Source organism: Homalodisca vitripennis, chromosome 1 (assembly GCF_021130785.1).
Source record: "Homalodisca vitripennis isolate AUS2020 chromosome 1, UT_GWSS_2.1, whole genome shotgun sequence".
In the NCBI taxonomy this organism is placed as follows: Eukaryota; Metazoa; Arthropoda; class Insecta; order Hemiptera; family Cicadellidae; genus Homalodisca; species Homalodisca vitripennis.
Window position 1 is genome coordinate 236,630,699 of NC_060207.1, and position 14,498 is coordinate 236,645,196.

Genomic DNA, 14,498 nt, shown 5'->3' on the forward strand with positions numbered 1-14,498 from the left:
TTCATCTAAAACTGCTCATGAACTTTCCGTGCACTTTGCTAAAGGCAGCTTGCAGTTCGTACATAACCAATATCCATTATTGCCAATATCTAAATATTCTTGATACAATTTGTTACTTATCGATACACATATAGTATAGATCCAAAAATTACACATTTCATTGCAACAATTGCCATTCTACTTTTATAAACTTTACTTTTACACACACCGCAATCAGCTTTAGAGCTTCTTTTCGCCATGCTGGATTTCCGTTTTTCTTAAAATGAAGTTTCTTAAGTGAGAAATGTACACATTTAAAACGAGTTCCTATTTATAACACGGTTATAAATGTTATCCCTGTGTTAAAAGAGGATCCTCAGTCAGCAGCTCTAACCAGTGTGCCTTCTCAATAGGTGCCCAATATTTCCAAAATGTATGAAAATTCCTTAGAATATTTGCACTTCATTTCTAATCATAAACAGCCTTGATTATTGCTGTTTACTTTATTATTAAACATAAAGTCCTCGGTACATACCACTAAGAACTTTACTGGTGGAACCAAGAACCTTATCTTAATATATAAATTTGTTTAATTGGGAGTAGCCTATCAGTATTTCCGTAATATTGGATATCTGAACTAAGTAGAACAGAGTATAGTATTATCGTATATCAAGTTGGGTAATTCAAGAATGGGAATCAATTCATCTCCCCTATACAAAGTTGTTAATTTTCATTTTATAAAGAAACAACACGTCAATTGTGTCACTGTTAATGTACTTTCACTATTCATTTTAGCAAATATTATGTATCAGATATAAAAGACAGTGTTATTATTTAATTTTTACTACACATTTAAAGTCTGTTATAGAACCCTTTTGAAAAAAGAAGGCTTCTCTGATCTGTAATATGTATTCTTGTGATCGGGAAACAAGGAAAAATATAACTATATAACAAAAAACACTAAGAACGAAGTAAATTACAATGCCTACAAATATTCACTTTTTGACAGATTTTCTTGATCGTGGTAACAAGGTAAACTCAGCATTGGCATCAAAAATAGAATTCACTCAAACCAGAAGTGCTCATACAAGTGCAAAACCTACGAAATTGTGTACAAAGCCATGGGTAACTGCTGGTAAACTAAAAAAATACAAAACATTGAAAATATATTTGGTCAGTATATTATTAATTAAGAACCAATATGAATTAGAATATAATATCAAGCAAACCTACATTCATGGAAAATTATTTGGGTGGAATCGATACACTTTCCATAAAACAATTAACATTTAGTCTCAAAACGATACACAATAACACTATTTAACAAATTCAAGTTTTATGTCAAGGTTTGTCATGAGATCAGCTGGTCAATTGTGGCAGTCAACTACTGACCAGGTCAATGTAAAAAGTGCAAGGACATCCAGTTGTAGTCTGGCCTTAAATTTTCACTGGTTAGTTTACTCGATTGGTTTACTCCCAATTGGCATGGTTATATAGCCCCATTCATTCTAGTCCGTTCTAACATTAACGGTAACTTTTTTTCAATTTCATTGAAAAATTGCAACATTAATTTGTAAGAACACATTTTGCATCCATTAGCTCACTTGCCACACAATTAATAAATATTACTTTATTCTGATAACTTTCTGCATAAGATTATTTCAATTTGAAGCCTGAGGGGGTTGGTAAAATTGATCTGTCTGTCTACATACACAATATAAAGAAGGAATTGAGAACATTTAGACTTGAGGTTTTGTATGATGCTTCATTTCTCGGAGATTTAAGGGGTTATTTGCCCATAATTTTTGCTAGGATCATCGTAGAGATGTTTTATTCATGTCATTGTGTTTCTATTGAATATACCATTAAAATGATATGTCATAAGATAGGGGTTGCAATTGGAAAATTTTAAGTTATCCCCCATACTCCCCTTTGAAAACAGGGAAAAAAATTCGGATCATTCAAAAAATCCAGGATGTTTAGGCACCATAGGAAACCCAAAGACAACACTCTTTAAAAAGGTTTTGGTCAGTGAATTACAATTTCAAAGGCAAAGAGACATGAATAAAGACTCCAAATAAATTTTACATTTAAATCTAAAACTTCTCATATTGTATTATACAGTGTGTCCATCTTAAATTGATATTTAACAAGGACTAATTTTACAAGAAATTTCAAATGAAAGACTTCAGTGACCTCATATGAATTTTGAAACATTACCAATATGGCACAAACTTTTTTACACTTAACAATTTTTTTTAACTTACAATTTCAAATGTTATGAAACAGCGAAGGATGTTACTTAAAGTGAAGTATTAATATCATGAGGAAAATCACTAGCAAAAAGTGTGTTGATAAATTGCAGACACCAATAAAAAAAATTGAGTACTAAGGCCATAATGACCCTCATATGTGACAAATAAGTGTTTACCACTCACTGGGAATATTCATAAGTGCAAAGGTCACATAGAAATAGATAAGTTTAATGTAAAATGGTTTGAAAGCTCTGATGGGAAGGTGCTAAATAGTAAAATTAAGGAAGCTATGGTTGGAGTAATTAAATTTAAGCTATTAAGTACAAAAAGGGTATCCTGCAAGGCTCATTACTTAGTCCTTCAGCGCCAGGGCATATGACACAATCCATTTAGCACGGGCCATTAGGTTTTTCCATATATTAACGGTCAGGGCCATGTGTATCAAAAATGATACACACCCCATGTTACCAAGTGGGCCGCGTGTATCATTTCTGATACATACCTCAGTTTCTAGTTTGAGCCATATGTATAAAAAACTGAGCTCTTCTACAATGCTTTTAACACTATAACACTGAATCTCACGGCCCAGGCCTACCACAGAACCCGGCCAGTTCCGGCCCAGGACGTTAGATTACTGTTTAGATCACAGGTTTCTAATGAAGTACATCTATATATATAAAAATGAAAACTGTTCGTGTGTAACAGCATCACTCACAAACGGCTGGACGGATTCGCCTAATTTTTTTTTTAGTTTGTTCGTCTTGATCTGTAGAAGGTTATAGGATACTTTTTATCCCTTTCCCGATTCAGGATTCCGCCCCACTGGTTACAGAAATACCCGTAAGAAATGCATTGCAGCAAACATATGTTATTAAGTGAAAGAGTCTTTTCAAATTTTTAATCAGCTGTTCTTTGTAAACATATATTACACTTATAGTTTTAAAGCATAGAGTAAGCTTAAGAGAAACGACAAATTTTGTTTAAACTGTTTCTGCAATCACTGTTAAACATAGACTTTACTATCCAGATAATACAATTCAAATTTGACGTAAAAATTCACCTTTAACTGCAATATTTATTTAATATAAACCATGCTCATGCTTGATAAGAAGAGCAATGCAGATATCATAATTACTATCTTACGTTGGCTACAAATATAAAGAATGTTATAAAATCAACCTTAGTTGTTTTTTTTTGACAGAAGTATGGTTCTCAAAACTCCGTGTGTACATATTCTCTCGATCGAGACAACAAAGCAAGCTCAATCGTGGCATCGGAGATATAACTAATTTAATCTAAAATTTATTATAGTAAAAAAAAAATTTACTAAGTAATATAAGGAACTTCGGTTCTTAAGATTTGCGTGCGAAGCCGTGGGTAAACTTATTGAAATGCGCAGCGAAGCGCGCCGGGTCCGCTAGTACACTCTATTTCTAAACATGTTCTATTATACAAATGTCTATATACAACTGGTAAAATATAAAATGAATATAAAATGGGTACCGTCTATACAATAAAAGATCATTAGTTGAGCTGCTAAAATAAAAACTGTAAAGTTTTGAATTAGAAAAAATGTTGTGCTACTCAAAGAAGATTTACCACGATATCTAGGGTCTTACTACAGGGTGTGTAAAATTCTAGAAACAATATAATTTTAAACTATATCAGATACAATTTACAGGATGTTGTACAGTTATTTTAACTACTTTTTTATGCAATAACATTATTGCATTTTTATTATTGTTACTATTATTTTGATTATTAACATTTTTTATTATACCTACATTGGGAGGATGGCCCATGGGGAGTATCATGACAATTATAAGTCCAAGCCTACAAGGTCAATATGTATCATTTTAAAGGTATTTATTATTAGAACTCGTGCCGCAAACCACACTTTGTAAGCTTTATTCATTACAAAATGGCAGCTATTGAAATAAGATCAATATTTATAACCTTAATTAAACACCTGTTATTTTCTATATGATTAATGTTTTAGGAATCAACACTATTACAAAATAGTGTATACATATTCAAAGTGCTCTATTTTTTTAAAAAGAGATTCTTGAACCATTTAGATTGCACTTGCACAAGATGTCAGCTCTTTCTGCCCTGAAGAGAATCAAAGCTATTGGTACAACTGCTTATCATGGACATTTTTAATCACAATCAGTATGAAATAAGTGTGGAGGATCTCTTCAGAGAAAACATACTGATTACACCTTCACAAGAACTGCATACCATATAGGTTTGGATTTGTACATTCAATATGAAATAAGTGTATGAACGATGTCTTCAAAGAAGACCATCATGTTGTAGCCCTATAAAAGCATGATGTGTGAATCATGGCTGATCATGCTCATGACAGCTGCAATCATTCATGATTTTAGCAACATTCACAACAGCATCTCTATACAATGCTTAGACAACATTTACTTCCTTTGGATTGTCAAGAAGATGTGACAATCATGTCCAATCAGTGGCATAACTTACCTTCCTGCAGACCCTGAATGCACTTGGTAGGGGTTCAAAGGGCCTGAAGGTTTGGTATGTGTAGAGAGTACACTAGGGACTTGAGTATCTGGAATGCGTTTATCCAAAGTACATGAAGAACTAGACTTAATGCTGTTTGTGGTAGCTTGCTTTCCGTTAATCCATTTTTCCTATAGTACTAACCAGAAGAAAGCTTTCAATGATGGTCCACCTTTATTGAAATTTTAATGATCCAAAATAGACTTGTTCCTATCAACTTTAAATAAATAGCATAATTTATTTGCTAACTATCAAAGCAAAAATGCTGAAAATACTTTGTGTATATTTATAATTTAAAACTTGCATTCAGTGTAATATTGTAATTTTGCAGTTTTTAAACCAGATTATTGGTTGTTTATGTATTGAATTAAGGCAAATTTACCTGACGACTGCTGACACTGATGATTGGCACTCATTAGGATGACAGCGGCTGTAATCGCAACTAAAATGACAGGATTTGCGTGGTACTGTGTTTATTATCTATCAGTGTTGTACGTACAAAATTATTTCACATCGGGCTGACAACATTGGGGAATGTAGGAGGTATAACGGTTTAGGATTCTCCTGGGAATTAACTTTTAAGACGTTGTAAATGTGTTCTAGAATTGTGTTTAGGCATATTATACACAGTAGTTCCTCACTAATCCGACACAATTCAGACCAGACATGTGTCGGATTAGTCAAAAAGCTGGATTACTGGAGTTCAAATGAAAAACATGTTTAAATTACATAATAGAATGTATTGTTACTCAAAAAGTCAATTCCTACCATAAGGATGTACAATAATCTTAAAATTTAAAAAAGTACAGTACAGCAGTTCAAATACAGTATTTATTTACATTGTCGTACTTTTTTATTAAGCTCACGTGCATGTATAGTTCGTTAAAAATATTGTTTAATAAAATTGAAATGAAGAACTAAAAAATAAATGTAGGCCCAGCTCAATTTCAAATTCTTAAGAAGAGTTAGTTTTGTGAGGCTTTGTGTTGCCTCATTTCTGACAAAAAGACTGATATGTAGGTTTTTGCTTCTTAGATATAAAAGACTTTCTCAAAACGTTGTCATAAAGTCATTGTAAAACCACTGAGGTTTGTATAAATTCTGCAGCACCATCAAAGTCAGTAAATAGAGATACTCAGTTCTTGTGTAGGTGTTGGGTGATAAGCACAAATTCTACACATCATGAAACACAATTCAAACATTGCAACCAACAAGCTTAGGCTAGTGTAATTAGTTTTTTCTGTTGGAATGTACATTTTTATTTTTAAAGATGTTGGTCACACCCCTTCAATGTAAAATTCCTGAAGACAGGAAAATTATTCCGTAAGGAGTGGTAAAAATATGAAGCAGAAATTTAGAACATATTTTATTTTAATCAGTCCCAAAGAACAACAGTTGAAGTTAAGATATGAATTATTTACATGGTAATTCATAACTTAATTACATTTAAAACACATAAACCAATACTTAAAACTTTTATTTTTGTGAGGCCTTTCGATAGTAAGGCTATCTTCGTCAGACGCATTACAAATTGTGTTTTAGATGTAATTTAGTTAGTAGTAGCCAATACAAGCTCAATCTTCAACATGGTAATTCATCAATTAATAAAAAAGCATGTCACCACCTGAAGCCATAACTCAAGTATATACTATACAAAGTTTACACTGTTTATCTTCAACCGTTATTATTTGAGCTTGATTAAAAAATTATCTAAATGTCCCACTTTAAATGTCTGAACTTCCTTGTGGAATCATAAAAAAAATACTTTTCTATTTTTTTTAGTCCTCAAAAATAATAAAAAGTGCTATGAATTTAAAATAAAAAATATTTTACAGCAAAAATGAGTTGCATTACCTTAAACTTCCAAAAATATTTCATTAAAAAAATCTCTTGCATTCAAGTGTTTAGCAGGACAAGTTTTGAACTTAACTCTTCCAATTAAATTCATCACTAATTATATAGTAAAATTTGGGTGACAATTGTAACAATCTGTGGTGCAGCTGAATACTACAATAACTGAGGGCATTATAAACTAAATTAGATATCTCTAGTTCTTAGGTATGACACTGCAGAACACTCTTTTGGGGTACCTGTAGCATTATGAGTCACCTTTTCTACGATTCAAAGTGACGATCTGCGTGGGGTTGTGGCATGTGTAGATGAGTTGTGTGAATTGCATTTAAGCCACACACACCACTAATTAATCTCTCTCTCTCTCTCTCTCTCTCTCTATATATATATATATATATATATATATATATATATATATATATATATATATATAAAATAAATGTTTGTCTGTATGTCCTTTATAGACTCAGAAACTATTTGACCGATCATTATGAAAATGTGTATATATATTTATTTTTCCACTGAGAAGGTTTATATGCTATGCCTATTGATGTAACTCTCCACCAGGCGGCACTGCAAAATATAAAAGTTATAAAAGCGCCTGCACATTATAAACTGGAATTACGAGACAGTTACGTATATTAAATAGCCTAACACTACTTGAAGGCACTAAGTTTTTATGTATATTTTTCTTGAAAATAAATTTCTGGCTGAACTAAAAGTTTGAGTGTTAGACCACTTTGTAATAAAGTACATGTGCGCGAACAATGGGTATAAACCTACACTTTTGACAGAATTTCTTGATCGTGGCAACAAGGTAAACTCTACATAGACGTTGGAAATATAATTCACTTGAACCAGAAGTGCACATACACGGGCAAAGCTTACGAAAAGTGTGCAACGTCGCAGGAAACAGCTAGTGTATTTACCTCATAAAGATATAATCAGTGTTTACCAGCGTATATTTTAAACTGTAAAACCATTGTCCGTTAGGAAACCTTATTGGTATTATGCTGGTATTTGGCATATTCTTTTTGGTTTCAGACGCAAACAATAGTTTATCAGGGTACATGTTTGCCTTTGCCAACCTTTCTGAACATTTAAATGTAACAGTTTTGAAACAAGGCTTCCTCTGCCTTGTATTAAACAAGTCATTACAATAACACAGTAACGTTACAGCTATTACGGAATAACAGCATTTATCGAAAGAGTCAACATAGACAGAGTAATATTTATACAAGGTGTTCTTAATCAGTGGTAAAAAGTAATGAGTGTAAAATTTTTCAATGCAAATTTGTTTATGACTTGCTCCATTTCACATAAAAATTACTAAATGATGTTCATGGCTGATGTTCTTTTGCTCCTGAAGATCATTAACGGCCAACCATATAGCCCTGAACTTCTTGCAGAGGTCGAATTTAAGAGTTCCTGCCATCACCAGATCCCATGAGCTTCCGAGCTTTTGACTCCAACAATCCCTTGGCAAGATTTGTTCGACTGGGAATCCGAGTGTAACCTCTTCGGCGACAGTGTTCCACTAGCTCGAAGACGTGCTTAAGAATGTCAGGTCAAAAATGGAAACATCCTTTTTATCTATTTTCACATGTTATTGATTTTATCTCTGTTATCTAATTTGATTATACTTAGTCTCTTTGTTACTTGTTAAATATGGAATATTATTTATTAAAAAATTGCTTACTTGATTATTTTTTATATTTACTATTGATTGTATTTTGTACGAAATCCTAACTTGTAATATATTTTGTCAAAGTATGCACTTGTCATTTCTTGGTTCTTTATATTTACTCAAAGGTTGTTTTTTTTTATGAATATTTTCAGTCATTTGTTACTTCTCAAATTTTTATAACTCTAAAATTGTTATTGTGTTGTTGTTCTTATTACTCAGTAGTATAACCTTTTATAATACTTACCATCTTAATTGCATTATCTCTGTAAATAATTTGCTTCTGCCCTTGGAATGATAATAAATAAATAAATGTGTACAATTTCATTTTAAAGCTTACTTATATGCAGTAATTTACCACTAAATATATGTTTTCTTTTATCGAGATCACTCATTAAAAAACAATTTTGTACTTGAACTTCAAACTTTTAATTTGAACTATAAGTGAACAATTTGATTATAACATAATGTGAAGAATTTACAAACACTGACCAATACACTTTTCTGTAACAAACATTTTCTCCTTCACCGTTGTTCTGTTCTCTAAGAATATGTACAATAAAGAATCTGAAATTAAAATAAGTGGTATTATTACAATAAGTGTCTTTACTTTTAGCTTGGGATTGGCATAGTTTGGCAAGACATCAGACTATCTCATCTCGCCACACCCATAACACGTATCCTGTCTAGCGATGACTCAGAATTAGGCTGTTAATAAAAATCCACATTTTTTTCCCAAATAATTACATGAACATGGAATAAAACTATGCATATTTACGAGGATTTTTGTCAATAATAAATATTAAAAAGTATTAATACGTAAAATAACAGTTCTGATAACATAGTAAATTATTTTGAAATTAATAATAAGTCTTAATATTGTCAGATTATATTATTTATATTTATTATCAGCAGAGCAAGGCCAGCAAAACTATCATTACAAATACTTATAGGGTATTCCACTTTTATGTACATGGAAGGGATCTTGCAAACTATAAGAGATACAGCAGAGATTAAATTGCTCAAGTTGTGGGTAATAACAATGCTAACAAAATAACGAGGTTAAGTTTATTATAGGTTGCATACTTTCCTTGTGGTTTTCGACAAATGATTCATAAAACCCCATTTTTTGTTTGTTGTTTGGAGGGCATCCTATTTGGATGGTTGGTAAACCAACTGATATTTTCACTGCTGGTGTTGGAATTAGCTGTTTAGTGAAATATAGAAATTATCAGACATGATCAGTCTAAACATGACTGTTAACTGTTACTGACATTGCTGTGACTGATTTGATAACCCTCAAATCTGAGGTTTCTGAAAAAACCGATGTCTAGACTCCTGTTCAATGATGTCCTTTGGGCTTAAGAAAAACTCTTAGGTTTTTTTCTTGGTTTTTCAAATATCACAACAGTTTAGACATATGTGTTTTGTTTATTCTTTTACCTCTCCGCAGAGTCTGCATTCATCAGTCTGGCTTAGACCCATCTTATCAGATGTTTCCTAAAAGGGCCATGTCCTGTCAACATCCCAAGAGTAGTTCATATTCAATCGTATTTCCTACTTGCTTATATCTAAGACATTTTGTTATTTCTTGAATACTGAGACCACTCTTCAAGTCTCGGATCTGATCCAGACATTTACTACAGCTTTCCTGTAAAGGAATGTTGGCCAGGATGTAATTATAAATACTTCCATATCCAGGGCCGCATTTACAAATTCGGCGCCCCTAGGCCTACAGACCAAAGAGCGCCCCCCCCCCCCCCCCCCACAGAGGACTCTGATTACACTGACGTAGAAATCCAGTAAATTTCTTAATTACGTAATTTTGATGAAAGATAATTACAATAGTATAAATATATATATAGGAGTGTTTTGAATAAATAAAAGCAATGAACCAATGAATGAGTCAACGTCGCACCCCGGACCTAGTTGACCTTGGCCACCCGCCCCGCCGAGCGCCAACACCACCCGCCGCCACAACTTTTTTCTTTTGTGTACTTTAAAATTTATGCGCCCCCTAAAATTTTGCGCCCTAGGCCTGGGCCTAGTGGGCCTATAGGGAAATGCGGTACTGTCCATATCATGAAAGACAAAACAATTATAGAGAAATAAAATAAAATGTTTTGTAGTATTGTATTATTAAAATGCATATAATACTGACCAAATTATTAGCAAAATTACATTAAATTAAACAAAACGTCACGTGAGTGAAAGTCAGAAAAATTTTGTAGTACAAATGAATTATACTTCAAATTTGGTAGTAACTTTTAAATTATATCCTAAAACAGGAATTAAATTTGAGTTTCATTTTCTAACAATCTACATACAGCATGTTTTAAACTGTTCTGTAACACAACTCGGTTTTTCTGCCAAATTAGTTTTGTCATTTTGTCATTTTGTCATTTCTTTTGTCATTCAGTTAATCAAAGTTCATTTCTAAGTTCAAGGTACACTCCTCTCCTAGATTTATGATTGCATCTCAAATCCTTGAAGATGTAGAAATATTTATTCCACAAAACTGGTGTGATTCCGCTGAAGTTATCAGCAAGTTTTTGTCAAGCAACACTTTACTCGTTTTGCTTAACAGTTAGTTGTAAAATATGGTAAATTAATTAACAATTAAGAGTAGAATTTTGATATTTTAATTTTCATATAAATGTATAAACTAATAGTACTAACAGATTATACTCTTCCAAGTAGTTCCAAGTTTAAACAAAACAGAAAAAACAGTGCTCATGTTTTAATTTTTTTTTAAGTTCCCAGACCCCTTTATCAGAAACACACTGATTTAATAATAAAACAGAGAAACAGAATCCAAACCAAGAATTAAAAACATAACCAAAAAAGAGCTTTAACAAATAAATACCATAAAAAACAAGATTCTAATCAGCTGTAAGTAGAATATTTGTAAATGTTTACATAAAACAAAAAATGTATGTAAAAAGAAAAGAGAAACATCTTAGGTTCAACCCATCTGGTTGCCTTGATTTTAGAATTAATTGATGGGCGATTTCAACATATCTTACATTTATCAGCTTAGTATTTTGGTTGGGATTTGGCTCTAAATGGTAAATTCCTTTTAGGCCGAAGTAATTTTTGTAATTTATTTTTAATTGTGTCGAATCGCATGATCAGATAATGGACTCTCATAATTTTGATGAAAAACATCAAACCGATGATTGGTCATTCTCACTCTTAATGGATGGTTTTTTCCAATATAATATTACATAATTAACATACATAATACATAAATTTATAGGTTAGTTGATAAATGATGTTTTTGTGATCCAATCAATGTTACCTTTTATAGGATATTGTTTTAGGGTTGTACTACCTACTTTTAGGATCAAAAATTTATTAACATCCTACAAATGCCAAATCTTGGCTTGTTACAAGGATTGCATATGTTACATTTGATGTTATTACTTTTTGGATTGTCATCATATTTTAATTTTAGTATAGAGAGAAGGTTTTGTAAATTTGGAGGTTTTTTAAAGATTAAATTAGGGGGCTTAGAAAATAAATTCCTAATTTCAGGGAAAGATTCCAAAATAGGAAGAGAAACCTTCAAAATGTTGTTGATTTTATATTAACAGATTATCATAAACTTAACAATTCATCAGCATTGAAACACTAAAATTTATTACTGAAGTGAAATATTTGTGAACTTAGAACCGACTATTTATAACACAGTTAAACTTTATCCCCTGTGTTAAAAGCGGAGCCTCGGAAGTTAGACAGGCAGCTAACTAGCCGTCCTATAAAGCACAGAACTTCATAACATACACTTCAATAGATTGGTAAACAGCAGTATCTATACGAGAACATTCACATTGATTCTCATAAATAATAACAAAACTTATCACAACGGGTAAACAAATGAATGGACACGATATCTCACTAAGTAACTTTAATACAAACATCCATACCTGTGAAACTACCAGTACAAATATCACTGATTGTACAAAGCTAGTCTAATCTGAATATTTTATACTGAATATTGCATTTACCTGAGGAACATATTTCACCAGTCTATGGCAAAATTCACCCAACAACTCTGAACATGTTTCTCACAGTAGACTCTGACATTAGACTTGACGCATTTTATAACATAACAATATTGTTTAATAAAATGAAATCTTCTAATTATTCTATACAGATTACATGTTCAATACACCTGTTACAATACTACTTTTGAAAAAAAAAAAAAAAAAAAAAAAACAGCACTTCAAATGAAACACACAAAGCAGTACACATTGTTTTGTATCATAACAGTCAAATTATTTTGTTATCAAGTAAATTGATTTGCAAGTTTTTAATTGTTGTTAATCAAACTCCTTTACCGATCTGTTCGATTACAATAATAGTAGAAGAGTCTTAATTTATTTTTACAGTACTTGTATTAGTATTAAATTTAATTCATTTAAGTGCTTTTTGTACAATTCAGTTCATAAGAAATATAGACATGGCTTAACCAAATACTGTATATTTTGTAATAAAACAACATCAATTAGTTATATTAATGAACAAATTCCAAAACAATGTGAAACGCTTGTGTTTTAGTTTTAAAACGCTTACTATACAACCAAGAGAAAATGCATAGGTTTTGTACCAAATAGATTAATCCTCCAAAATTAATTTTGAGTGTCTCAAGTAGGTGACTGATTAGCCAAACGTTAGTTTCTAGTGCATAGTTGGCTGATAATAATTTTAACTATCATTTTTTCCTTCTATGTCCTCAGTTTTTTTTCCGATCATATCTGTCAGTCATCTAAAACTGTAACTCTAATATGTATATGGGTTTTGAAAATAAACTAATCAACAGATTCTGTCTTAGTCTATTAGGTAAATTTGAAAGTTTTCCATTTTAAACCACGTATTGGGAAAAATTAAACATAAAAGTCTGTAAAATTACTAATTTTTAAATATATAACTACGATTGTCCACAAAGAGATTAACAAGAATATAAATAAATCTTACAATACTACTGCACGACACGAAGAATCAGTACAAGTAGTTGGTGTTTGTTGAACAGTAAAACTTTCCAAAGAGTTACAACAGCTCATGTGATGGAAGACAGTAAGTCCACCACACAAAGGCAACCATGAATCATGTATAGGTCAAATGGCAGTTTTGGCTATAAGGCATTATTCAGACTTGAGGTTGGGTTTGCATCAACTACCGTAATCTACCTAGCCTACCCTAGAGCTAACCTATGACTACTAATATACTGTACAACACTGATATACACATCAACAATACAAGAAGAATAAAGAGAAACGTCAACAACGGAATAATCACAGAGAGCAACACGGTCAAATAATACAATGTGAATGGTAAATAATAAGACAATCACAAACATGTGATGATAGGATATCAATTTTTAAATAAAAACTTTTAGTCCCTTAAAAACGATAATATGCAATAGCCTAATTAAACAGTTAATAACTAAAACAGTTCTCTTCATACAAAAAAATAAAAATATATTAATCAATGTAGTAAAAAATAACTGAAATACACATACTGAAAGAATAATACATTTAAACGGTGTTAAAAAAAAGAGTCAAACTTAATTCACACAATATAAAATAATACCTTATTTGAATCTATTAGTTTATAAAGTCATTCTGCACACAACTGTGCGTGTTTTGTTAATCATCACACTTTTTGACTAGTCTTATACTATAAAATGGCTATAAAATTTTACAACAAATAATAAACGCCACTTCTTTGATTAATATAAATAGTAAAGTAAGTTAATCATATGAAGTCAATCAATAAAGCATTTTCATAAAATGAAATAAAGCTATAAACTATAGTTTTGTGCTGGGTAAGTACTGATAGAATAATCAATGAACCGGCGGCGGCGATACAATATTTTGTGTTGTCAAGTTTGACCGGCGGTGGGGCATACATAGTAATGTAGGAAATAAATAGGACAATTACAAACTAAAATACTCAATTCTGTACAAATTATTGATACATATAAAATAACCGAGTTGAAGACGGACATCCCTGCGCAGGGCCGGTAGGTATGTACAATGGCGCAGATCCTCTAGCAGGCCTACAACATGAGAAAACATGTACCGTATTAGAACTTAAAATTTTTAATAACCACAATTACGAGGGGGTAGGTATATGCCATACCATGTGTTCTACATAAAATGCTTAGCCAAATCCCATGGACGGATATTGTA

General features: G+C 31.7%; 1 protein-coding gene across 1 annotated transcript in view; it reads right to left on the reverse strand.

Moving 5' to 3' along the window:
• Positions 1-12,196: 12,196 nt before the first annotated feature.
• Positions 12,197-14,498, reverse strand: part of LOC124353158 (CDC42 small effector protein homolog) — a 63,521-nt gene continuing 61,219 nt past the window's right edge. Inside the window, exon 4 of the mRNA XM_046803024.1 lies at positions 12,197-14,365. Coding sequence (XP_046658980.1) covers positions 14,357-14,365 — 9 coding nt within the window. The 3' untranslated portion in view covers positions 12,197-14,356. The remainder of the gene's footprint in view (positions 14,366-14,498) is intronic.